This window comes from Myripristis murdjan, chromosome 12 (assembly GCF_902150065.1).
Source record: "Myripristis murdjan chromosome 12, fMyrMur1.1, whole genome shotgun sequence".
NCBI classification, from domain to species: domain Eukaryota; kingdom Metazoa; phylum Chordata; class Actinopteri; order Holocentriformes; family Holocentridae; genus Myripristis; species Myripristis murdjan.
This window is the reverse complement of record NC_043991.1, coordinates 5,125,366-5,152,042: the sequence shown is the minus strand read 5'-3', so window position 1 is coordinate 5,152,042 and position 26,677 is coordinate 5,125,366. Positions and strand designations below refer to the sequence as shown.

Genomic DNA, 26,677 nt, shown 5'->3' with positions numbered 1-26,677 from the left:
AGCGAGACTGAGATCTGCCCCGTGAGCTGCGAGCCGTACGTCTTTAATGAGGCTTGCACCGGGCCGCTTGTTTTCTTTTGAATTAAAAGTCATGCAGAGATGCGGTGTGGCACATGTCAACACGTCCCATCCAGAATACCCCGCCCGACCCCTGTAGACATAACTCTGTCAGTGCTGATCACGTCTCGCTGAAACACACGGGTCAGAGACACAGAGGTTACTAGAGTTCAAACAGCTCGGCGTTCTCTCCCCGCTCAAGACGTTACAGGCAAATAGACAGAAAGCAATCTCATAAAGTGTTTCAGAAAGCAAGAGGTGGCAAAACAAATTAGAATATGGATAATGAAAAATGAAAAGAGTTAAGGCCAGACAAAAAAAAACAAAAACTCTGGTTTCCGGTTCCCGACCGAGTGTCCCATTTAACCCCCGAGTCAGGTTATTTTATTGGCCTCTGTGTAAAAATAAAATTAAAAAATAAAATAAAGGCACTATGCGACCGAGTGGGACCTTGTTGGCATTGGTCAAAAGTTAAGCAGGGCTTTTATTTTGATGTATGTTGCACTCACCTTATAGGTAGATAGATAGGTAGATAGGTATACTTTATTGATCCCAGACTGGGAAATTATTTATTTGTGATGTTTTCGTGTAACTTCGGAAAATAACTTCATGGAATCACTGGCTGGAAAGAATGGACTTCCGTACGCTGTGTGTGATTTGTCCTCGCAAACCACCAGTGAAAATAATCCGACTACAAGAGAAAACCTTTGCAGATGTAGTGAAAGAGGTGAAACAGTGCCACTGTAGATTTGGAGCTCGGCTCTATGGTGGTGGGCTCGATGAGTGTATTCGACTTCAGGTACCTGGCACTGCGATGTGAGCCAGAGACACCTCCCTCTGTAAAAAGGTGGTAACTTATGCAAATATTGAATTAATTATATTTAAAAAGCAACCCATGCATAGCTTCCGAAAATAATCCAATCCAATCCAATCCACTTTATTTATATAGCACATTTCAAAAACATAAAAAGTTTATCAAAGTGCTGCACAGTAATTTACAATAAAAGACACAATGGTTAAGAAAATGAGGATTAAGATGAGGATACAGATAAAGACAGGTTTAAAAAGAAGATAAGAGTCATACAACAGATTGAAAAAAAAAATACAATAAAATTTGAATAAAAAAAAAAAAAAAGACAAACAGGAAACAGAGATCACACAAGAACAGAGGTCACATAACTCTCACGCTGAGTTAAAAGCCAATAAATAAAAGTAAGTTTTAAGACGTGATTTAAAAGTAGGTAGGGTGGGGCACAACCTTATTTTTAGTGGTAGCTCGTTCCATAATTTAGGGGCCGCCACAGAAAAGGCTTGATCACCTCGTAAATAAAAAAAAGAATAAAATAGAATAAAATCCCTATCTACCCATCCTTCCCATGAATAAATAAAATAAAATAAATCCCCCCTACCCATCCTTAAAATGCTAAATAAAATAAAAAATAAAATAAAATAAATTCACTACCTGTTCATGCCCTTAAATGACAAGGAACTGGAACCCAAGGTATTTTGTTGTTTGGCCTAACAAAGTGTGGAGCATGGTGTGCATTGCTGCCCGCTTCTCTCCTCTGCAGCCTGACGCTGCGTGAGGCGACCGTCTCCTGCTCTCCACAGGAAAGAGGAAAACGGAGAATAATGTCATTATCGTCGCCGCCACCGCCACCGCTCAGTTTCCGTCTGCGTCTCCGGCCGCTGAGCTCCCATCACTCGCTTGGCAAATAAACGTCGTTTGCATCGATTCTCGCCGTGTCTCCCGCGGATCTCCTGTTATCCGCGCATAAACAAATCAGAGGCAAAATCGCCATTTCCAAATCGCATTAGAGGCACCGCTAAGGGGAGTCGTGTTGAGCGGAAAGAGAGCGGGTTCAGGCTGTAAGTCGTGCACACAGGCCGTCATACTTTCGGTGTTTTCGGAGACTTGTGATGCTGCCGTAGCTTTTACTGACTACATGCATTTTTAATGTTTTGATTTTATGTGTTCCATCTTTTAACCTCTTATCATTTAATCCATTTCTGCTTTATTTAAGATAAGATAAGATAAGATAAGATATTCCTTTATTAGTCCCACAGTGGAGAAATTTGATTGTAACAGTATAGAGAGACAAGAAAGAGAGAGAGGGAGAGAGAGAGAGGGGGGATGACATGCAGCCTTGATAAGTGGTACGAGCTCTACCAGCTGAGCCACCAGGGCGCCCACAAAATTTCACCACTCTTGACCACGCGAGAATGAATAAAAAAAACTTTTGACATTTGGAGATTTCCTTAAGAATTCAATTGCATGGCGAGCGTTTTGTCCTGGAAACTGCTCAGAAACTCCTCCTTTATCGTCAGTCTACCCGGGAAACCAGAGCTCCTCTGAACGGCCTCGCTCTCCAGTTTGTGTCTGTAAAGTTTGATGAGGCTGTGATTCTCCTAGAGGTCACTAGAGGTCATTTTCTACAGCGACGTCAAGTTCAAAAAATGGTCTCACTACAGTGAAATGGCTGCTATGGGGGCCAACATCATCACACAGGAATCAAATGTGGCTCATTGAGTCTCAGATTTCCAGTCAAAGCCAATTGATGCAGCTCCCAGACTGTTGGTGTCACTCACTGTCACTAAATGAGGATACAATATTGAAATATTGAGCTGATTCTCCAGTTTATGTTATATTACTTATGCCATAGATTCGTTTTTATGTCTGTTTCCATGTGAGGCTCTCAGTGCAGGTAAATTCTGTACTGTAAAGCACTTTTTTTTTTTACTGCATTTCTCATGCAAAAGCTGCTGTACAAATAAAGTTCATACTCATTATTATTAGTAGTATCATTGCTTCTTAAATATTAGCATTTGTCGGGCCCGCCGCTCATACACAGGGACACACACACACAAACCTATCAGGGAGAGTGTGTGTTGTTTTGATTAGCAGAAAGATGCAGCCTGCCCCCCTTAAGTCTGCGGTATCTGAACCCTGAGCGAGGCTCATTAGTCGCCGCGATGATGAATAAAAGATGATATGTCTGGAGATGTGTGTGTGTGTGTGTGTGTGTGTGTGGGAGGGGGGGGGGACCCTCGGGTGGGGGGAGCGTCTGGGGTCTAAAACCATGAATAAACACTTTACGCTTCCTCTCTGCTGGTTCAGGTCGTATGTTCGGGCTGGATATTAAAGCTCGTCGCTCGCAGTTTGCCTCAGATGACTGGATGCTTGAAGTGGACCCGCGTGTTTCTGCTGTCGCTCACCGGCGGCCAGACTCCGTGACGGGAACGTCTGCAGCTCAGACGCTCGCGTGTTGCTCAGAGGGATTCACGTTAATTGTCTATTCATTCACAAATATTCAGGGTGCTCGGTTGTCGCCCCGGGCTCTCTCTCTCTCTCTCTCTCTCTCTCTCTCTCTCTCTCTCTCTCTCTGTGGCTGACAGGGGTCGAGTCCTGCAATGTAATGCAATACATTCAACAACTATCACATATCATTGCTGAATTACTTATTTACTTGTGGTACCATCTTGTACGCTCCCTCCTCGCATGCTAAGAGAACCAGTTTTGGCTGTCTGTTGATATTTATATTTATATTTATATTTATATCACTCAGTCTATATGTATGGCCAGTTAGGTGTTTTTTTTCCCAGATGTTGTCATACATATATACAGACACTAGCAGCTAACTTACATCAGGCCAAACCCGAAAACATTGCATGTTGGGATGATGCCATCACTTCTTTAACCCTTTATCGGGCAAGTGACTATTTTTGGTAATTTCAGAAATTTTACATATCACGCCCATCCCCTGTCTCAGTTAGTTCAATAATCATTTGGTCTTCACCCAGCCAATCAGCAAAGATCGCTCTACATCCCAGGTCACATGATTGTGGCATTTGACCAATCTCAATGGCTTTGATTTTCTATAGGAAAATGAATTTTTTAGAAAAATTTTATAAAAGTAATAAAGTCCTGTCATGTTCACTAATAACAGTCTAGGGTTGTTTTTTTGATTGTTTGATTTCAAAGTATTTCAATGAGTGCCCTATAAAGGGTTAAAATCATTATTGTAGCCATCTCTGGTTTTTACTTTGGGTCCTGTGGGTGGGTGGGTGGAGGGAAGGGAAGGGGATGTGGCACTCCTTGCATATATTTTCTCATTTATTTTATCTCTTTTCTTTTTTTTTTTACTATCACTCAATGGTACTGATTATTACTGATGTTTTATCAGTAATATTACTGTTGTTATCTTTTTGCTCCACTATAGTTTCTTATTTTTCTGTGTTACTGTTGCTACTTTTTTGTCTAATTAATGTCTGCCACATCTCTGTTTGTTTGTTTTCTGTTTTTATTAACTAAAGGAAAAAAAAAACAATAAAAAGAATTGATCACAAAAAAAAATGTATACAGACACTGTACAGACCTCTGTGTGGTGTGCAGAGACAGACCGGTCATAAGGCGGCTCCTTGTGATGCATAATACATGTCTGTCAGAATAATTTCCTTTATCCTTCACTTGAGCTGTGCAAGAGAAACAAAGCAGAGACGATGAGGAGGCATAAACTATTGAAGACGAGGGAAAGAGACAGGAAGTGCAGTAAATACATTTCTGAACCCCGTAGAAGAGAAAGTCATATTCTCTGTAGCGCTAATGCAGCAGTTCTCAAACGCTTCAGAGCTGCTGTAAAGTTTATTTTTTCCACTTTGACGGAGCTACGCTAATGACTCCTATAGACTTTAAGGCATTATGCTAAGCTAACACCAAATGCTACCCGTAAGAACCAAACCTCTGGACGTACAGAGGTGAAAAAGGGTGAAAGTGTTGGCAGATTCCTTTAAAATGTTAAATGTTAGGGTCCCGTTTGATTGGTTAAGACAGACTGACAGACAGACTGCTAACCCAATGAAGGGGATTATGACTGATAACGTCCAATCAGTGGTGCGATAACAGTGAAAACATTTTACCGGGGTGCAGATTTCATGTTAAGGAGGTGATAAATTGCAAGTCATTTAGTATTTGTGTTGGAAATTTCATCAACATTTACCACAAAAAATACTGAAAACCACAAGTTTTACTTTCACTGTGTCACCAGAGTCATTCTTAACATTTCAAATTATGGTACAAACCAAATTTATTTATTTTTTTTTATTCACAGATTTTCCTGTAGAACACTTTCACGACATTCCCGAAATTCCCTGACAACCAGTGGCGACGCTGGTTTCATTTGTCCTGATCTAAGGGAGTTTAAATGTTCATCTGGAATGAGTTTGGTGCCGCAGCAAAAGAAAAGAAAAGCAAAAGCAAAAGTTTCAGTTTTCAATACAGTGGTCCCTCGTTTATCGCGGGAGTTACATTCTAAAAATAACCCGCAATAGGCGAAATCCGCGAAGTAGTCAGCTTTATTTTTTACAATTATTCTAGATGTTTTAAGGCTGTAAAACCCCTCACTACACACTTTATACACTTTTCTCAGACAGGCATTAACATTTTCTCACTTTTCTCTCTTGTTGAAACACTCAAAGTTCAAACCTTCGTAGAAAAATAAGCCCAGTAAAAAAAAAAAAAAAAAAAAGCACGCAAAATTGCACAAAAAAAAAAAAAAATCCGCGAAACTGCGAGGCCGCGAAAGGTGAACCGCGTTATAGCGAGTGTAGTGGCCGTTTAATGCGAAAATCCAAGTTTTTACTGTTGGCCACTTAATCTGCAAGCTGTTGATGTTTTGACTCGTGTTCAGTCTATTATCTATTTTCTTGTGACACCCAATGTACTCACAAGTCCATACGAGGTCCACAGGAGCCAGGGAAAAAGTTCCAAAAAATGAATTTTAATCCACACAAGCCTGATCCAATATCGACATGGTGAACATTTTCCACGGTAACAAACAAAAAAAAAAAAACATTTTCCACTGGCAAAAGGAAAATATATACAACCATACAGCATCTGTCACTAAAAACCTTTTAAGACTATGACGACGTCAAAAACTTGTTGCAATCCATGCTTGCATACACTGCAAAAACGCAAAATCTTACCAAGATTATTTGTCTTATTTCAAGTCAAAAATGTCTTATTTCTAGTCAAAATATCTCATTACACTTAAAATAAGACATGATCACCTCAGAAGTAAATTGTTTTTAGACAATTTTCCCTTGTTTCAAATGAAAATTCACTTGAAACAAGTGAAAATTTGCTTGTTTCATTGGCAAAATTTGCCCGTGGAAAAAGTGAAAATTCACTTGAAATAAGTGAAAATTAGCTAGAAACAAGCAACAAATTTTGCCAATGAAACAAGCAAATTTTCACTTGTTTCAAGCAAATTTTCACTTGAAACAAGAGACGATTGTGTAAAAACAAGTTACTTCTGAGGTGATCATGTCTTATTTTAAGTGTAATGAGATATTTTGACTAGTAATAAGACATTTTTGACTTGAAATAAGACAAATAATCTTGGTAAGATTTTGAGTTTTTGCAGTGTATACCTCAGCAACCCGCCGCACCCGTGGCAAAACTGCTGAAAAGCAAAACCAACTGTCGCAAAGCAACAAGAAAACATAATTCACTGCACTCAGCATCAAAACACAAAAAAAAATCCCAATGTAACCATAAACTGCCTACATGTCATCATTCAACTGCTGCATGAACACAAATATAAATGTAAATATAGTCAGAACATGTTGCACAAACCACACATTTCAAAAAACACTCCATCAAATATTATTCTGTGTTAGTGGCTCTTACAGCGAGGGACGACTGTACATTTTGACGCAAATGTTGATGTAATTTAGGGAGACGCCAAGAAGCAGAGCCTCTTCTGTCTTCAGACTTCACCGCGTTTCACACCCTCATCGGGCCAGACGAGAGCCAGCCACAAAATCCACCATCCATAATTAATGCTTATTGATTTGGAATAGAGCGCTGCCCCTGTATTGTACAGAGGTTTTGTGGACGGCTTCATCTTTAATAGCTGAAGCACTTTTCTTTAACCAAATCAAATGTTCATTTCACTGCAAAAAGTCAAAATCTTACCAAGATTATTTGTCTTATTTCAAGTCAAAATGTCTTATTTCTAGTCAAAATATCTCATTACACTTAAAATAAGACATGATCAGCTCAGAAATTACTTGTCTTTAGACCATTTTCACTTGTTTCAACTTGTTTCAAGTGAAAATTTACTTGAAACAAGTGAAAATTAGCTTGAAACAAGAAACAAATTTTGCCAATGGAACAAGCAAATTTTTTCTTGTTCACTTGTGTCACAAGTAAAAATTTGCTTGTTCCATGTTTCAAGCTAATTTTCACTTGTTTCAAGTAAATTTTCACTTGAAACAAGTGAAAACTGTCTAAAGACAAGTAATTTCTGAGCTGATCATGTCTTATTTTAAGTGTAATGAGATATTTTGACTAGAAATAAGACATTTTTACTTGAAATAAGACAAATAATCTTGGTAAGATTTTGACTTTTTGCAGTGTTCATTTAAGTGTATTATTTTCAAATGCTCAAAGTTTTTTTTTTGGGGGGGGGGGTCTTTGGCCAGCTGGTCAGTCGGTGGAGATGCAAACCAAACCACACAATGTCACCCCCCTGCCCCCCGCCCCCCCTCCCTGCGCTGAACACAGCTAATGGAGACACGGTAACAGAGTCGATGGAGTCAATAATAATCCTGGACCGTTCCATAATTTTCCGGGCTGCCTCCGTCTCCCGAGATCCACGCCGGCATCGCTTACAAAGAGCACACGGACACAGAGGTTTCAGGCTCATTTAGCCACCATTTACATAAACGCACGTACACCCACGGGCTTCGGTAATGCACAACTCGCAGAACGTACACACACACACACACACAACTCCTCGCAAAAAAAATACACCACACACATGCATATTTATACGGGACTGGATTCACTGTTGCTGGAGATGAGTGCTCACAAGAGGACTGAAACACACACACACAATGGTTTTGGGACCCCACACACATGCATGCAGTCACACAGCCATGCACACACACACACACACACACACACACACACTCACATGCCGAGAAAAGCCCCACACCTCGGGGTGTATCGCTTGTCTGGCTCCCATCCTGTCTACTGGACGCATTTTCTGCATTCTCCCCCATGTGACTGTGCGCCCATGCAGACACACACACACACACACACACACACACACACACACACACACACACACACACACACTATCCTCTGTGTCTAGGAGAGCCAGGTAGAAGCAGTTCACTTGGCTCTATCAGCTTGAATTAGTGGATGTCGGAGCAGCAGGAGCCAAAGCCGAGTGATGAGTGTGTTTTTCTCCCCGTCTTCGGTCCTCCCTCTCCTCCTCCTCTTCACGTTCCCCTGCTCTAAGACCTTCTTCCACGCTAAGCGGCTGTTTTTCATCCACGCTATCAGGGCTTTTCGAAAACCCCTCTTCACGGTGTGTAAATCTGAAAACGCCTGTCTGGTGTTGTGGCGTGGACAGGGGGAAATGTCACTTTCTGAAGAGGCTGGGTTTTCATGTTTTCACGTGATGTCTGCCTGGCATGTGTGTAGGCCTGCGTGTCGGCATGTACATGTTTTCTGGGGGGCTTTCGGGGGGTATTTTAGTGTGGATTTCAGAAAATGGGCCGAGAATGGCACGGTGGATGTGTATGGAACAGCAAAAAACAGCAAAATCACCCGACTTTAAAGGCTGTTTTATGGTTTTATGGCCCAAAAGGCTTTCGAAGGACAGAAAGACGAGTTGTCTTGCACCTGTTGAATCTCTGTAAGCTTTCAGACGCCGTCATTTATTGTCGTACATTTTCACAGGTTAAATAGGCCAGAGCTTTATTGTTGTTGTTGTTGTTGTTGTGGCCGTTCCAGGCGATGAAAATTGTAGTGGGTAGATTTGTCGGCTGTAAAGTAATGAAAACAGACTGAACAGGTGGAGAAATATCACTATTGTGGAAAAAAAAAAACAGAACACAACAAGAAAAGAAACAAACAAAAAAAATAAAATACAGCCCACAGTTAACTGTGACGGTTTGAGTGGGGATTTATTTTTGATAATTTATGGGGTGGCAGCCAGGTCTCTCTCCTGACATGTAAGATTTTTAAGAGTCAGTAGTCTGTTTGTAGTCAAGTCAGATAACCAACGGTAAAACCTTCACTCATATCCAACACAAAGGATGTTAAAGTATAAAACTTAACAACCCCAAAAAGAAACCCTGGTAAATATGCACACAATGAAACCCAACACAATTTTTTTGTTTCAAACAAAGGCAATATATATTCACACACAATGCAAATTCAAATGATATATTTTTATACACAAAATTCATAAACACAAAATTATTTTTCAGTCCTGTCTTTTCTTGATTTTTCTCACAATAAATGATTTACCAAATTCAGTAAAAAAAAAAAAAAAAAAAAAAAATATATATATATATATATATATATATATATATATATATATATATTTCCCAAAATTCAGTCCTTGGTTCCTTTGTTTTTCAATCCTGGTTCCACTCAAAATAAATAGTTTCCAAAAAACAAAATATTTTCAGTCCTTTTCTTTTTCCCACAATATTTATTACCACGACAACAACAACAACAACAACAACAAAAAACTGGGAAAAACGGGGATTTTCTCTCATCCCCCGCTGTAAAAGCAATTTTTTTAATTTGTGGATATGGCTCATATAAACCCCCTTTAACACACGGATTCCATAAATGTGAGATTTTAACTCTTCCAGCCACACTACATAGAGGTTTATCCTGCTCACACTATCAGCTGGTATCTCTTAAATGTCCATGTCGTCACAAAAGATCCCAGGTTAGGTGGGCTGAGCCTGAATGTTATCATGAAAATGTCATTGCTTTGCTCTGTATGTGTGAAAGCGTCTTAAGTTAGACTGTTGTAACCTTTGGAGTCAGAAGTAGCGTTCCTTTTTTTTTTTATTGCAGAGGAAGATTCCTTTGTGATTATCTGCTCTCATTTGGATTTACAGGCCTTTAATAATGACTTCAGCGTTTAAACATACAGGCTAAGGCTACACTCAAATAAAACTGAGTGACAGAGTGGGGGATCAACACTATTGATCATAAAAACACTGGTATTGATACCATTTTCAAATGTTCATACTGACTCGGCACCTAATGATCAATGATTTTGACAGACCCGCAACAGTTAGTATCTTTACAGTGAGGAGCTGACTGATCAAGAGTGACTTTAGGCCTACAGACAGAGCCTAAATAAATAAAAAAATATATATAGTTTATATGATCCTAATTTAAAGGAATAATATATGATTAGTTTTGTGAGATTTTAACTTTTCCAGCCACACTACATAGAGGTTTCCTGCTCACACTATCAGCTGGTATCTTTTAATTTTCCATGTTGAAAGTCGTCACAAATGATCCCAGGTTAGGTGGGCTGAGCCTGAATGTTATTATGGTATGCTTGAAAAATGGCTCTTATGATTGCTTTGCTCTGTATGTGTGAAAGCGTCTTAAGTTAGACTGTTGTAACCTTTGGAGTCAGAAGTGGCGTCGCTTTTTTTTTTTTTTTTATTGTGGAAGAAGATTCCTTGGAGTTGCACCAGGTGTTGAAGATGAAAATCGTTTCATGATTTTTTTCTGACTCTGATTTTTTCTGACTCTGGCTCGGTTCCTGCACGATCCTGACAGAGGGAAAGTTCACGGAGATTTCCGTGGGTGAAAAAGGGGCTTATATTTTCCCTCTGCCTGTTATTTCTCTTTGTTTCTCTTCTCCCTCTGTTCGCTCTTCCCCTCCTCCCCTCGGACCGCTGCTGTGCCTCCTCCTCCTCCTCCTCGTCTTTCCTCTCCTTCACTGCTCCCTCTTCCTCCCCGTCCTCTCCACTCGTGATCGCTCTTCCTCATTTCTCCCCTCCGTCTTCCATCTCTCTCCTTCTCTCCATCATCATCCTCTCCATCTCTGCTCTCCGTCATGTCTGTTTCTCTCAGTCCGACCCTCTCCTGGGCATCTTAGTGACCCTCGGCGCTCCGGTTTCAAATTCCAGCCGGGCCTGTGTTTTTCCCATCCCTTTGTCCCTCTTTTTTTTTTTTTCCCTCTCCTCGCTGTTTTCTCTCTCTCTCTCTCCTGGAAAACGTCCAAATAAAGAATAAAAGCACCAATCGCAGCCTTGTTTTCATCACATCAGACATCCCACCTTCCACCTTTTTCTGCCTTCTTTCCTCTTCCTCTCCTCTCTCTCAATTACATCCCACATTATACCGCCCTCCTTCTCCACTTCTTTTTTTTTTCTTCTTCTGGCTTACTTTCATCCTCCCTGCCTCCCTTCTCCCCGTCTTTTCCTCTCTCCCATCTTGTTCCCTTTGTAGCCCGAGGGACCAGATGCTTCCGTGTCCCAACCCTTTGTGTGTGTGTGTGTGTGTGTGTGTGTGTGTGTGTGTGCCGCTCATGTGCACACACACACCAACCAAGTGACACCCTCCCTGCTCCCGTGGGAGGCCCTGCCTGTTTGAGTTACTTCAGAGTTCTTGGTCAAACAAGACAGCCTGAGGAATCTGTCTGTCTCCGGCTTTTCTTTCATCTCCTCGCTCCTCAGTGAGCCTCGGCTGGGCGGAGGGACACGGGAGACGACGGGCGGGGCGGGGGGGCGGGCGGGCGGTCTGGCGGGCGGGGGGTCACATAAAAATATTTTAATGTGCGGTGCCTTCCCTGCTCACACCTCACTTTCAAGCTCAGCCAGAAACTTAAAGGTGCACGACGCAAATTTGCTAGTCTAGAGGCATCGACCCTCATCTATTTTGCAGCAGAATGTACCTTTAACACTTTGACAGAGCAGCGTCATCCATGTATTTATGCAAATTTTTGATTCAGTATCATTCAGGGATCATCGATCATAAGTTCACACGATTCAACTGCATCGATCTGATAAAAGAAATAAAGAAATTAACAGAATGAATTGCTTCGACTTAGGTCTGAATCTGTGAAATGCTTTGAGTCAAATCATAAAAAATTCTTAAAAAAACATCTAATATTGTGGTGATGTAACAGAATACTATGAATTTGATCTTTTTTTTTTGTTTTTTGTTTGTTTTTGTAATAAATAGCTCTGTTTTTTTTCACATTTCAGAAGAAAATGAGTCTTACGTTACTGCACTTCTTTACTTGATGGATTTAAAATTTTGGCTAAAAGTCTAGAATCAAAGTGTTGACTCACGTGGCCTTTTTACACACTCGAATTTAAAAGAATCATTCCAGAAATAAATACAGAAAAAAAAAAATAATTCCTAAGTCGAATCGCCAAGTCGAATCATGAATCATGAAACAAATTGAATCTGTGTGAAGCCAAAAAAAATCCACGCCCTGCTCTCTGCACGGCGAACAGCTGCACTGTCGCTGCATCGCTCAGACAGGAAGTCTGGAATGAATGTTTTCTTTTCTTCTTCTTTTTTTTTTTTTTTTTTTTTTTTAATTTTCCAGAGAATAAACAGAATGATTGGGTAGGTGGTTGTAAGAGTTTAGCACGTTTTGGTTAACACTGTGTCTTTCAGTTTGGCCGCATTTGAGGACGAAGAGCAGCCACATGATTGGGGAAAGTTATTATTCTACATGTTATTTTGTGCGCGCCGTGTTATATTGATCGTTTTCTGAAATAACTGATTGGTTTTACTGTGTGTTTGCTGCAGACGGAGTGCGACCTGGAGAAGGGCTTGGAGATGAGGAAGTGGGTTCTGTCCGGGATCTTGGCCAGCGAGGAGACATACCTCAGTCACCTGGAGGCCCTGCTGCTGGTGAGCACACACACACACACACACACACACACACACAAATAGGGATGTCACGATACCAACGTTTTGGTACGTGACACAAATACCTGTAAAATCGCACAATTCTTGATACTTGATGTTGATACCACAGCCAAAAAAAAATCAGAAATCCTATTCAGCACACCCTCCTGTATTTAAAAACCTTTTAGAAACATGACAAGTAAACAGAAACTTCACTTGTTTCTGGTATTTACACACACAGACTACATTAGAATTAGATCTGAGTTTAACTTATGTAGCCCTCGAGCAGAAGAAAAAGCAGCCCATCAAAACATTAACGTCAGTGTGATTATCTGCTCTCATTTGGATTTACAGGCCTTTAATAATGACTTCAGTGTTTAAACATACAGGCTAAGGCTTCACTTAAATAACACTGAGTGACAAAGTGGGAGATCAATACTATTGATCATAAAAACACTGGTATTGATATCATTTTCAAATGTTCATACTGACTTGGCGCCTAATGATCAATGATTTTGACAGACCCATTGTTAGTATCTTTACACTGATCAAGAGTGACTTTAGGCCTACAGACAGAGCCTGAATTAAAAAAAAAAAAAAATAGTGTTTATATTATTCTAATTTAAAGGAATATACCAGTGATTTTGAATGTTTGGCCCATTTACTACAATTTAGCCACATTTTAAATTGCAACAAACTATTAACTAACTAACTATGCAAAAAAACAATCACTGTCAAATTTGAATTTTTGGTTGAAACAGCCGCCTTAATGTTATATTTCTGCAGCGAACAAAGTCCTCAACATTCAGAAACCACACAGCTGATTATTGACTGTGGAAAGCAAAACGTTTCCCCCGGGGACTATTTTCCCTGGCGGAGGGACTTTTTCACTCTGTCCCAATTTCCTGAAGTCCTGAAAACACAACAGTGCTGCTGCTTTTAGGAAAACTCATGTGGAAGACTTAATTCCGCTGATGGAAAACTGGAGTGAAGAAAGTCTGAAAGTTCATTTTCATATCGTTGTGGAATGAATCGAAACCAACGGCTGGAGAAAAGGGAGGAAAAATGATATTACGGCTCTGAAATAACACTGTTTGCTTCAGGAAAACATCAGCATAAATGTGAAGTATATTCAATTTGAAGATATTAGGCTAAACATGGAAAATCACTGGTATGGTCTTTTAATTACTTTATGGATACAGATACAAGTCTGATTGAAGTGATCAGTCCAGCTGAGCGCTAATTCTTAATTTAGTTTTCTCTTTAGGTTTTATGCAGCTCTGGGGCTTTGGGAAGTAATTCTAGTTTACCACACACCTGTCACTGTTTGGGTGTAATTTTCCTTTTAAATTGAGGTTATTTATATGAGGTTTTATACGAGGTTATTTTTAAGTTGCACGTCCTCTTGCAGTTCTCGCATCCTATTTGCTCATGTGGACTTTAAACAACACCCGTCTGTCTCTGTCTCTCAGCCCATGAAGCCTCTGAAGGCGGCGGCCACGACCTCCCAGCCCGTGCTGACCGTGGCCCAGATCGAGACCATCTTCTTCAAAGTGCCTGAGCTCTACGAGATGCACAAGGAGTTTTACGACGGCCTGCTGCCCCGCGTCCAGCAGTGGAGCCACCACCAGAGGGTCGGCGACCTCTTCCAGAAACAGGTGAGGGCCGGGTCGTGTGAGGTCAGGCTCTGCGCAAGTTAACATCTGTGGCAGAGCCGAGGTCACCGAATATGATTTAGAGGGCCGCCGTGGTGTGTGTGTGTGTGTGTGTGTGTGTGTGTGTGTGTGCACCTGTGACGGCTGAGAAGTCCCTCGGTTCAACAGCGTGACATTACCCTTAATCAAAGTGACAACGCTGGACTCCCAAAATAAGCTGACAGTATTAGAGAGGACACCGGAGCTGCAGTACGTTTCTTGACTGCTGAGTGGGCCAAGGTGGCATCACAGCGGCATCCTCCCTCAAATGGGAGGCTATCAAATGCAAAATCTTAAAAAAAACAACAACAACAACAACCTCTAGCTATCGTGATAGTGATCTGCTCCATCATTGTGCAATTTTGGGCGGTTCCAAATGAAAGATGACGAACATGGAGGAAACGTGGTGATATCTTTGGTCGTGGTTCCAAAACGCCGGTCCTCCTATGTCGCCCTGTGAGAGAGAGGTTCAAAGATGGCCGCTGTCACAGTCTTGTGACCAAAGATGGCCGGGACTAAATTCAGACAGTGTAGGGTGACCCGGTAGCTCACCTGGTAAGACCACATGTTAAGGGTTAGTCCTGATCGCAGTGTCCTGGGTTCGGATCCGACCTCATCACTGCAAAAACGCAAAATCTTACCAAGATTATTTGTCTTATTTCAAGTCAAAATGTCTTATTTCTAGTCAAAATATCTCATTACACTTAAAATAAGACATGATCACCTCAGAAATAAATTGTTTTTAGACAATTTTCACTTGTTTCAAGTAAAAATTCACTTGAAACAAGTGAAAATTTGCTTGTTTCATTGGCAAAATTTGCCAGTGGAAAAAGTGAAAATTCACTTGAAATAAGTGAAAATTAGCTAGAAACAAGAAACAAATTTTGCCAATGAAACAAGCAAATTTTCCTTTGAAACAAGAGACAGTTGTCTAAAAACAAGTTACTTCTGTGGTGATCATGTCTTATTTTAAGTGTAATGAGATATTTTGACTAGTAATAAGACATTTTTGACTTGAAATAAGACAAATAATCTTGGTAAGATTTTGAGTTTTTGCAGCCCCTTTGCTGCAGGTCGTCCCCTCTCTCTCCTACCTTTCCTGTGTCTCTACTAGGTATGTACCTGAACTCAAATACGATATTCAGAAGTACACAAATAATGCTTTGATCCCCTATAGTTTTTCTGTCCAAAGTTTCTCCTCATGTTTTGGGAGCTTTTTTCTAAAGAAAAAAAAGCATGAGCATGATTTTGAGCCAATTACAAGAGATTAAAACAAACCGTAACAAAAAACATGTTGGTGCGTGTTTTGAGCCAATCACATCCATCACGTGATGTCCTGTGGCCCAAACAGCATTTTTCTGATAGACAATAACGGGAAAAGAAGCGGCTGTAAAACGGTGGATACATTTTTTTGAGTGTCACAGCCCCCGCGAAACGATTCATTCCACTAGCAGAATTTGATCCATTCAGTCTGATTACGTTTGGAAAGTCTAGAAGAGCCGCTCGATTAAATTATTTTATTCCCGTTCTTGTTAGCCGAGAGCTAAACCGGAAGTTAGCCGGCGAGCTCGGCAGAAGTCTCTAGTTTCTTCCTGAATCCGAATAACGAATCTGAAGGTTTTTTTTTTTAAAGCCCGAATACAAACCTGAATACAAATAGTGCAATGGCTGTACACCCCTAGTCTCTACTGTGACTGTCAAATAAAGCAGAAATGCCAAAAAAAAATCTTAAAAAAATTCGGATAGTCTCTCGATGTGACTGCTGCTACCACAAGGAATGCAACATAAAATGATGCACTGATCAATTTGACACTGCCGCTAAAACCAGCGATGGAGGTAAAACAAGTAAAACTAAACGTTTGGAAGAATGTGGGCCGCGTCCACATTCTCCTCCTCCTCTTCTTTGTATTTTGGTCCAAACACATGAATATCACTACTGCAAGGCTCCATTTTTGCTGAGTTTCATTGTTTACCACGACAGCGGCACAGATGACGTACGCCGATGATGCTTTCTTGTATATTGATGATCGTCATACAGTCGACACACATCAAACTTGATGCCGTGCCCCGGTTGTGGACAGTCTGCAGGCACCATTAATGGTTCCACTCAGTGTGGACAAATGGCATAAATCCATCTTCACTTGAATGAATGAATGAATGAATTAAATAATGAATGAAACCTTTATTGGCCTTAAGGGAAGTTGTCTTGCTCGCAGTGAGCATCGTTAAAACATTTCTATCTGGGGAAAAAAGTCCACATGCTCGCCCGTTTTCTCCGTTTGGTGTTAAAGCCAATTGATTCGAGTCACAAAATGCACAAAACACAAAATGCTACCCTTAGGCACTGAAGCACTGGACGTACAGAGGTGCAAACGGTATGAAACATCTTGCCTGGGAAGTCAGAAAAAGGGTATCTTTCCCAAAACGTTGGAGTATTCCTTTAAAAAGACACAACATGAAAACATTAGAGACATTTCTAAAAAAGCAAACAACAACTAATATTAAAGCAACATAAAATGTACAGACACTTTGCTCCGGGGCACAGACGAGGTCAGGCGGCGCCTCTTTCTGCTTTGATCCGGCGGGAACCTGCGTCGAAACGGGAGGAAGGTGAAGTTCTGGAGGAGTGGGCGGGAAGGATCATCCCGTGTCCTCGCAGCAAGACGGATGGCGTCCTGCTCCGAGAGAACGGAAATACTTTTCATTTTTGTTCCACTGATTTCCCACACATCCTCGTTTATTGGTCCGGGTTGTTTTTGTTCTGAACCGAGAGGCCGGCACAGGACGCCGAATGTCACCACGCAAAAAAACGTGACTGTGTTGTTCACTATTGTTATTGCAGTATGGCCAAATCTCAGGTGCTGCAATTTTTTTTTATGATAAAGGTTAAATATGTGACAAAACAGCATTATAAATAAAGTGTTGTGCTGCAGAGTCGCCCTGACCTACAAGTCTTCTTCTCCAGACTTAAGAAAACAGCAAAATCACATCATCTTCATACCGGAGAGGGAAAAATATGATGCAGAAATGACCGTTCTCACTTAAGTCTCTGTCACAATAATCTGAATGTGATATTTTTCACACTCAGGCCCTCGAGCGTTGTTATGAAAGCTTCTGGTTCTCTCACATTACTGTCGTTTCTGTTTGGCGTTAGCCTTAAAAAGCGGAGGCTTCGCTGGATCTCGCATGTGTCGGCGGTCCGGCTCGCTTTGTCGTCGATAACAGAACCGAGATGCACGCCGTCGCTCTCCTCGTTTCCCTCTCTCCTCCACTAACGTCTGGGGAGAGGAGAGTGGAGGCCAAATGTACACTGGGTCCATTTAATCATTTTCACAATGGGTCAATTAACCCCGAATGAATCACTTGTTTATTCTCTCCAAAATGCTGCTCTCTCTCACACTGGCATCTCTCTCACGCTCGGAGACTCACTTAAGCACACGCACACACGCCGGTTTACACACACACACACAGGCGCGTGCACGCTTCCACACACACACACACACACACACACACACACACACACACTCAGAGGGAGGTGCAGGCCTGTTTCACAATGCCGTCTTTCTAGCTCCCGGCAGCTGAGACCATTGCTGCACTGTGAGCTTTGTGTCTCGAAGAAGCTGCTATAAATAGGAGCCTCTCTCTCTCTCTCTCTCTCTCTCTCTCTCTCTCTCTCTCTCTCTCTCTCTCCCTCTCTCTCTCTCATATTAACTTCTCGTAGCTGGCTCCCCCTGGGGCTGAGCTAAGAAATAAGTGTTTAATTTGTCTCTTTTGCTGTCAGGGAAGGCACGCGGCAAAATCCAATTTTTATGAAATTGTTTATTTAACAACTGATTTTTATGATTTCTTTCTCACTTAAATGGTTGTTGCATCCTTTTTTTTTTTTTTTTTTTTTATAATATTATTCTTTTCCCTCCCAATGTGCCGACCTGAGAAAGGTGTATTTTTGCTCACCGGCTTGTACAAAACAGGCGTGAGCGGCTGCCCGGGCTTCACACTCTTTCCATCAGCGTGTCGTCTGTGCCTCTTTGTCCCTCTTTCTCTGCAGCACACACACACACACACACATACACACATGTTCATACATACACACACGTGAACTCGTGGCCACACACACACACACACACACACACACATCCTGTCCCATTGCCTGCCTGGTTCCAGACAGTGGTTAATAAGAGTCAGGAGGAAAAGACGCCGAGCCTGCAGAAAAAAAAAAAGAGGGGGGAAAAAATGCTACATGACAGCCGTTCACATCGGAGGAGCCGAGGGAGGGAGGGAGGGAGAGATTAGATGAGAGCAGCGGAGGTGATGGAGGCAGTGAAGGAAGGAGGAGGGGAGGGGGGGGGGATGAAATGAGGGAGGAGAGGAGAAGGCGAGTAGATTTAGGCTGCGTCTCTGATAGAGCTGTCTCACGGCGGCTGTGAAGTGTGTGTCTGCGCGAGGCGGGCTTAGGAATCGTAAAACATCAGAAAAAAAAGACGAGCGAGCGAGAGAGAGAGAGAGAGAGAGAGAAAAGAGGAAGAGGCAAAGCGTCAGTGACAGGTTATGAGCATGAGTGTCAGAGAGAGGTGTTTGAAGACCGAAAATAGGACTAAATCACGCTTCAAGTGCCTCCGCCGCTCTTCCCGCACGCACACTTACCCTTCACAGACGGCGGCAAAGTGAACTTCCCTTTTATTTATTTTTTTTTTCTTTCTGAATTACCTTTACACCATATAGACGTTCAGGCAAATTGAGATGTTTCTCTAGGGGGGGGGATGTAAAGCGATAGAAATGTGGCTTTGAGGCTTCTTTTGCAGAAACAGCTGAGCCAAAGCAAGCAAAAAAAAAAAAAAATAAAAAAAAAGAGAGAGAGAGAGAGAAAAGTGTATGCAGGCGAGATCTCCTTTACAAACTAAAAGTCGAAAGCCGGCGTCCATAGCTTGTTAGGATCTTGGATTTGCACGAATGCACAAACACACATTTCACAATTACACACACACACACACCGCCTTTCACGAACCCCTCCTTCTCTTTCATGCGCTCGATGTATTTTCTGTCCGTTAACCGGAGAAATCCAAACAGCCGAGCGCTTCCCTTTTATCACCCGCAGCCAGTTTCTGCCCTGATAGATGCTCCTGTACGGCGAGCGGCGCCGTGGTGACGGCCGGCAGCCATTTGGGCGCTGTGTTGTGCCCGTCGTGAGGTTGTCACGCTCTGAATGGCCTCCGCCGCGGTGCAGATTGTGTGGCCTGGGGCAGGAAGCAGCAAAAAGGGCGCTGTGGGGACGGGACGGGGCCGCGGCTCGCAGCGAAAACGGCTTTACTCCTTGACTTCCACCACCTCTGCTGTGTGATGCTTATGTGTGTGTGTGTGTTCATTCACTGTCTTGATTGTGTTGATGTGAGTGTATTTCATCTCGTGTGACGATTCCTTCATCGTGCATCGACGCATCGGTTATAAATTCTCCCGAGTTGATCGGCGAAAACAAATAAACAGAATAAATCGCCTTGAATTGAGCTCTTTGAATCCAATCATTCATGTTTTTTTGGTCAATAATGTTGCTTTGTTTTATTAAGTAATGTCTTATTTCTAGTCAAAATATCTCATTACACATGATCACCTCAGAAGTAACTTGTTTTTAGACAATTTTTACTTGTTTCAAGCGAAAATTTGCTTGAAACAAGTGAAAATTGTCTAAAACAGGACGCATCAGGATGATTGAGTAATTTTTTTTGTACTGTCAAACAAATAAACAAAATAAACTGCATTCATAATTAAAATGAGGCAGGAATGTATTTTTGTCGCAGATTACTTTTGTTTCTGATGTATCATGTATTTTTCTAATCAACATATCTTGTGCATCAAGTGGCATTTCAGCTGTTTTTGTTACTTTAGCCGCCAAAACCACTTGGTTAAGGTTAGATAAAGGTCAGTTTTAGGTATAAAAAACACTTGGTTTAATAAAGAATGAGCAGGAATTTGTCGTTGCGGTTTGTAAACACAACATTCAAAGTCGGCCCCTCCTTCATCCTCCTCCTCCTCCTCCTCCTCCTCCTCCTCCTCCTCTCCCTCAGTGCTCACCCCAGATTCACTCTCGCTGCTTTATCCACTTGGCGTTTAGCCTCACTAGATCGACTTTTTTTCCATGTCTGTGAATTTTTGAGGCGTCCTATTGGATGTTGTTGTGCTATCAATGTGGCACCGTGCTGCGCTGTGATTGGCTGGGAGCAACACACCTCACACCAGAGACACCAACACACACTGCTAGTGGCTCAGAAGTCATGATGGAGAGGCATACACCGCTTTTTTTGTTTGTTTGTTTGTTTTTAGGAAAATCCTACGCATTGTGCCTTTAAGGTGAGAGAAAGGTTAGTGACTCAAACTGGGGTCAAGATCCCGATGTGGCCCTCAGACTTTGTGACAAATGTGATTGCAAACCGTCTCGTTACTACAAACAAACCTCACCCACAACAAAAAAAAAAAAAGGTTCCCATTGAAATGTGAGTGTTTTAGTTCAGTTGCGTGAGAATGTGATTTTTAGGAGACGAGGCGAAAAGAACGTGCAGCTTTAAAGATTTGCAGCGATCCATTTACATTTCCATGCTGTGAAGTGCACTCTGAATATTGATCAGCAGGTATTCATAGACCTGTAGTTAGACTGTGTGCGTGTGTGTGTGTGTGTGTGAAGGCAGCCTCTACTGTACTCTTCCCCCTCGCTCGCTTTTGTTCGGCAGAATTGATTGTTCTCCTGTTGGCTGCCGAGATGGATGGCGGCGCTGGCAGGCAGAGTTTTATTCAGCCATCCAGCTTTCTAAATGTGCTTTTATAGCCCCCGTTACAACCGCCATTAATTACTCACCCCGGCACGGTGCGGGCCCCGCTGGCTGCCATGGCAACGGCCCGGCTGCGGGGAGCGCCGCCGTGGTTACAGGCTGTTGTTGTTGTTGTCCCCCGTGATGAAATCAGGCAGAGGACTATGGATTGGTCTCCATCTGTTTATTTGTTGGTTTGTTCGTCCCACAGTCTGTCACACGCAATAGTTTCGAATGTGCACCGCTCCAAAGGGAGGCTCTGCATTGTTTGTTTGTTTGTTTGTTTGTTTGTTTGTTGGTCGGTCATCTCACAGCCCGTTCATACCTGCAGTTTCATGCAAATTGATTTGTATACAAATGCGATTCTTATACAGGGTGACACAAAAAAAAATGGGAACTTTTTAACAATCCAATAAAACCAAGAGTGATGGAAGAAAAATATTTTATTCATAGTAACTGAAACCTGAAAACATGCCATTTCAGAAACAATGATGGAATTTTCATTTTTTAAAAATTGTGCTGCCACTTGCTCATGTCTGCCAATACGCACTTCAAAGATTCCCGTTTTTTTGGGTCACCCTGTATTTTATGTTCTTTTTTTTTTAATTTCGTTACATTCTTGAAATGCGTTTTCAGTAGACTCCCTGTGAAAATCTCTACCTGTGTCCCGTCTTCAGTCTTAGGAGCGTGTCATTCTGAAAGCCTTGAGGTAAAAAAAATAATTAAAAATGTGAGTAATCCCACTTGTTTTCAGTCACTAATCAATTTTCTCCAATCAAGTGTCGTTTTCTTGATCCTCGTTTTTTGGGCTGATCTGCCTCATTCTGCCTTGTTTACACTCATTCTTGGAAAAAAAAAATCACTCAAAGCAGTGAAACTGTGCCACACACAGACAGGATCATCTCATTTCATTTACTTTAAGAAGCCCCACATTTTTAAGAATGAATGCAAGACTAAGGTGACTCTTTAAACTGCAGATTTTATGTTTATGTACGTGCAGATAGAAACCCTCCCACTGTGCTTTTCCTCCCAATATAAAAATCAAAACCAGTCTTTAGCAATTATCATTGCAGCATGTCATAACTGCTCCACTAAGGTGGTAGCAATCTTGAAAAATGGCTGCCATTTTGAAATTTCTAAGTGGTTACTTGTCACGTGACCCATGGAGACAGCTCATCCCAATTTTCATGCTAGTATCATAAGAAGACCACTTTATATGCCCTCTGTAGTAAAGCTGTGGAGTTTATGCAAATTTATGCAAATTAGCTCGTGTTACTAAACAATTTCAAAAAACTTGCAATACATTTTTTATTTGTCTTAAGGTAAGTAATCAACTCAGCAATTTTCATGGTGATACCTAGAGGTTAAAATTTTTACCCTATTCACATGAGAAAAAAAGTTAATAGGCGTTTGAATGGGCTATATTTTGGTCTTTTTTGAAACTTTCCCCCAGTGGGATTCTTCGGGGCTTTTTTTCCCTCACTCAGGACATGTCGAGGATACAAAATCAATTGAGTTTGTTTCTGTTGCAATTTGTTTGACGTTGACCCCTTATTTGGCTTAAAATGACTGGACAGATAAGGCGACTTCACGTTTTCTGGCAGCGTGTTTCGCTGAGTCATGATACAGATCCTCCTCAGTGACTTCCTCAGAGCGGCGTGACTCACATCTCTGCTGGTCCAGCCACGGTCAGACTGGCTGCTTGTGTTTTTTTTTTTTTTTTTTTTTTTTTTTTTTGCGGCTTGCATCGTGTTGCTGGCCCACAGTTTACAACCAGCATTGTCTTTCTTTTCTAGTAAAACGGCCTCAAACTGAGCTTTTGGCTGCTGCTTCTCTTTATTTTGGAAAATGTTCTACATACCAACGCAGCCGACTTACCGTCATTAGACCTCGCTCATTCGCTTAAATCACTTGGTTCACTTTATTTATCCTTTTGACACATTCACCATATAAAATGAGTTCAGAATGTTACTTTAAAATGCAAATTAGCCATTTAGCCATTATGAATATCCAGTTAATTTAAAAGCACTTGCAAATCTCTAACCACACAATCCACGGTGTATTTTTCCTGCATTCATACATGCAACATCTCACACTCACCACATTTTCACAAAACTTTGGGAAGTCATGCATCTCTCCAGAAATCACAGTTGCACTGAGTAGCCTGGGGAGGGCGCTACAATTACAACTCGAAACAGAATGAATGAGTGTATTTGGTGGTAGACGACGTGTTTCCTCTTGTGTTGTTTTCTGTTGGGAAGATACTGACCTCCATCTGTCAGGCTGTGTGTGTTGTGTGTGTGTGTGTCCTGTGTGTGTGTGTGTGTGTGTGTGTGTTTGTCTTATTGCAGGATCTAAGTGTCCCAACAAGTCCAGAAAAACACATAAATGGCCACTTGTAAAGCCTCCTTAGCGTTTTAAAAACCTAAAACGGCATGAGATAAAAAGCTGGTAAAACCCATTTTTATAGACATTTACAGAATATGCTTTTATTTTATTAATCGATTTCTCATTGCTTTCATTCTTGTAGTTGTAGTTATGAGTTTACAGTTTCTTTTTTCTTATTTGTTGGTTTGTTTCTGCTGCCTTTTGTATCTCTCTTACCGTCTTCATCTTCCAACAGCATCCCTCTGTTTTCTCTCTGCTGTGTTTTGCAGCTCTTGATTTTGCTCTCGTTTGGCCTTTTCTGTTGTTGTCTTGCTTTCTGATTATTCTGCTTTTTCTGCGTCTGTCAAGGCACTTTGTCAAACTCTGTTTCTGAAGCGGCTGTATAAATAAAGCTTAGTATTATTATTTTTATTATTTTTATCTCAGGAAAAATGCTTTTTTCAGGGTTGTTGTGTTTGGATTAGTAGAGTCTGGTTTCAGTTTGGGAAGGAAATGTTGGAGGTTAAGATTAGCAGTTTGGGTTTTGTCTCTCTCTCTCTCTCTGTGTGTGTGTGTGTGTGTGTGTGTGTGTTAAACTGGAGGTCCTCTGCGTGGTTTTCATTTGCTCTGTTTGTTCTCTCACCGTCAGAGAGCCCGAGGGAACGAAACTGTCATCTTCCAACTATTTATGTCCCGCCGTACAGTACGCCGCTCGAGCCTCTTTTGACTATAATAAGTAAAAAGTGACAGCCGATATCACATTAACTGTATTAATTACCAGACGGTGAGCGGCAGGCAGGACATTTCAACACTCCGGCTCTGTCATTTTTGATTTTACAACCCTCTTTTCTTCTTCTCTCTCTCTCTCTCTCTCTCTCTCTCTCTGCCTCAGGCCAGCCAGCTCGGTGTTTACCGGGCCTTCGTGGACAACTACGAGCTGGCTGTGGAGACGGCGGAGAAATGCTGCCAGGCCAACACACAGTTCGCTGAAATCTCTGAGGTAAATGGAGGAGGGGGGGGAGGGGAACGGTCGGTGAAAGCTGCTGCTGGAGACGGACGATAGCCAAGGGGAGGAAAAAGTGGCAGCATAAAGGGAATAAAGCACAGAGACCGCAGAAAAGAGTGTCTCGAAAAGCACCGAACAAATGAAATGCATTAGTGTTATTATCGCAAGGCAAGGCAGGCTTATTTGTATAGCACCATTCATACACTTTGCAGAGGCATGGAAATACATTAAGAATAATAAAACACTGAGAAAACTTTCAATAAAAGTAGAAAACGATGCGAGAAAAAACAACGCAATAAAAGTTTTAAAAGCGATTAAAGACATAAGACAACCCCCTTTATCTGTTTCCATCAAGTGGAGTCAAGGGATTTGTTTTGGAGTCATATAAAACCTCTTTGTCCAAAACAGCGTGGAGGTGGAGGAGTTTTTCCCCGCCAACACTGAAGGATTTTGTTCGTTTTTTGGGTTTTTTTTGGTTTTGTTTTTTTTAGCCTTTACCAATGAGGAACCAAGCGCTATTAATAATGAATCTTAATGACTCACTTCCCGTTTTAGATGTAGGGTGATGAGAAATAAAGGCCTGCATGGACAGGGGAGAAACTCCAGGGAGCGTTCACGGCCACGGGGCCACAACCTCCTCCCACAGACGGAGTCGCCGCCGAGCCGCAGGAAACTCCACTCGGCCACGACGTGCCGTGACCCACCGTGACGAGCGGCTCCCTGCAGAAAACAGGCTCCACTTTGGTTTCTCTGTGGCAAAAAGGAGGCCTAAGAAAAAAAAAGTGCATCAGCCCGGCCGCGTAACTGAAACAGGCGTTGCATTACAGTGCGCCTATTCAATTTCACTTCACAGCGTCTGATATAAAATGCTGTGGATATTGCAGTGCTTTTTTTTTTTTTTTTTTGGAGGAGGGGTTAGCTGAATGCATGGCGGAGGGCTTCCACAGCAGCTCCCACGATAAGTGAGAGAGTATCGATTTCCAGCTCTGTAACCTTTTGCGAAGAAAAGCAGCGTTTGCATTTCGGCCGACTCGGTTATGCAGAGCTACAAAACCGAGCAGTTCGGTATTCAGTTTCTCGATCTCAAGGACGAGGCCTTTTTGCAGAGACTTCAGCTGTGAGGTCTCAGTGAAGGGATGTTTTATATTTTTTCTTCCCACAGTGCAAATGGTCAGTCAGTCAGACACGCACGAGGGAAAATAACTGTATGTATGGTTTTTCTCTGGCTTACAGTATTATCCAAGGCAGGCGTTGGCAAGCTTTTTGATGTGAGGTCGCTGAAGGTAGAGGAAAATCCACCACAAATTAACGTCCCCTGAATTGACTGTCTTTAAAAAAAAAAAAAAAAAAAATCCAAGACGTGTATTTTAAATCCACATGATCCACTGTGCAAATAAGACACTGTCAGAGTTGCTGTAAGATTTATTTTTTCACTTTTTTCACACTATAGCAGAGTTAGGCTAATGACTCCCATAGACTTCAAGTCTTTATGCTAAGCTAACATGTAATTCTACCCACGGGAACTGAACCACTGGACGTACAGAGATGGTATCAAACATCTTGTCTCAGTCTGGGGAAGTTGGAAAAAGAGTGTGTCACCCAAAATGTTTAATATAAGCAACGTGTACAGCAACAAAAGACTTGAGTGTTCATCAGTAAAGACATTTAGTGGTGTGTAGTATCAAAAAAGACCTTTAGGGTGTTGGCTTGCTTCCCATACCTGGGCACAACACGTTTGAGGGATTATAAAAAACATAAAATATAAAAAAAAAAAATCTGTTTTGTCTCAAAATTGCATTAAAACTCAATTTTAAAAACATAAAATACACAGTGCATCTCACTCCTGTGTCCATGAGGCCTGGAGCGCCTCAACCCAACACGATTTGAGCAAGAGGTGGTACCATCAATCACACTAAATAAGACCAGCTGTGCACCAGCCCATGACTGTGCAGGAGCTAATTTGGTATGCAGATCAGAGGGCACTTCAACATCTCCTAAAAAACATCCGCTCTTACACATTTGCTGGTCATTAGACTACTAGTTAAGCTATAGC

At 41.7% G+C, this 26,677-nt stretch overlaps 1 protein-coding gene across 1 annotated transcript in view; it reads left to right on the top strand.

Moving 5' to 3' along the window:
* Positions 1-26,677, top strand: part of bcr (BCR activator of RhoGEF and GTPase) — a 164,356-nt gene that overhangs the window by 94,184 nt on the left and 43,495 nt on the right. The window contains exons 3-5 of the mRNA XM_030065922.1: positions 12,659-12,763; positions 14,233-14,418; positions 24,511-24,618. Of these exons, the coding sequence (XP_029921782.1) occupies positions 12,659-12,763; positions 14,233-14,418; positions 24,511-24,618 (399 nt within the window). The remainder of the gene's footprint in view (positions 1-12,658; positions 12,764-14,232; positions 14,419-24,510; positions 24,619-26,677) is intronic.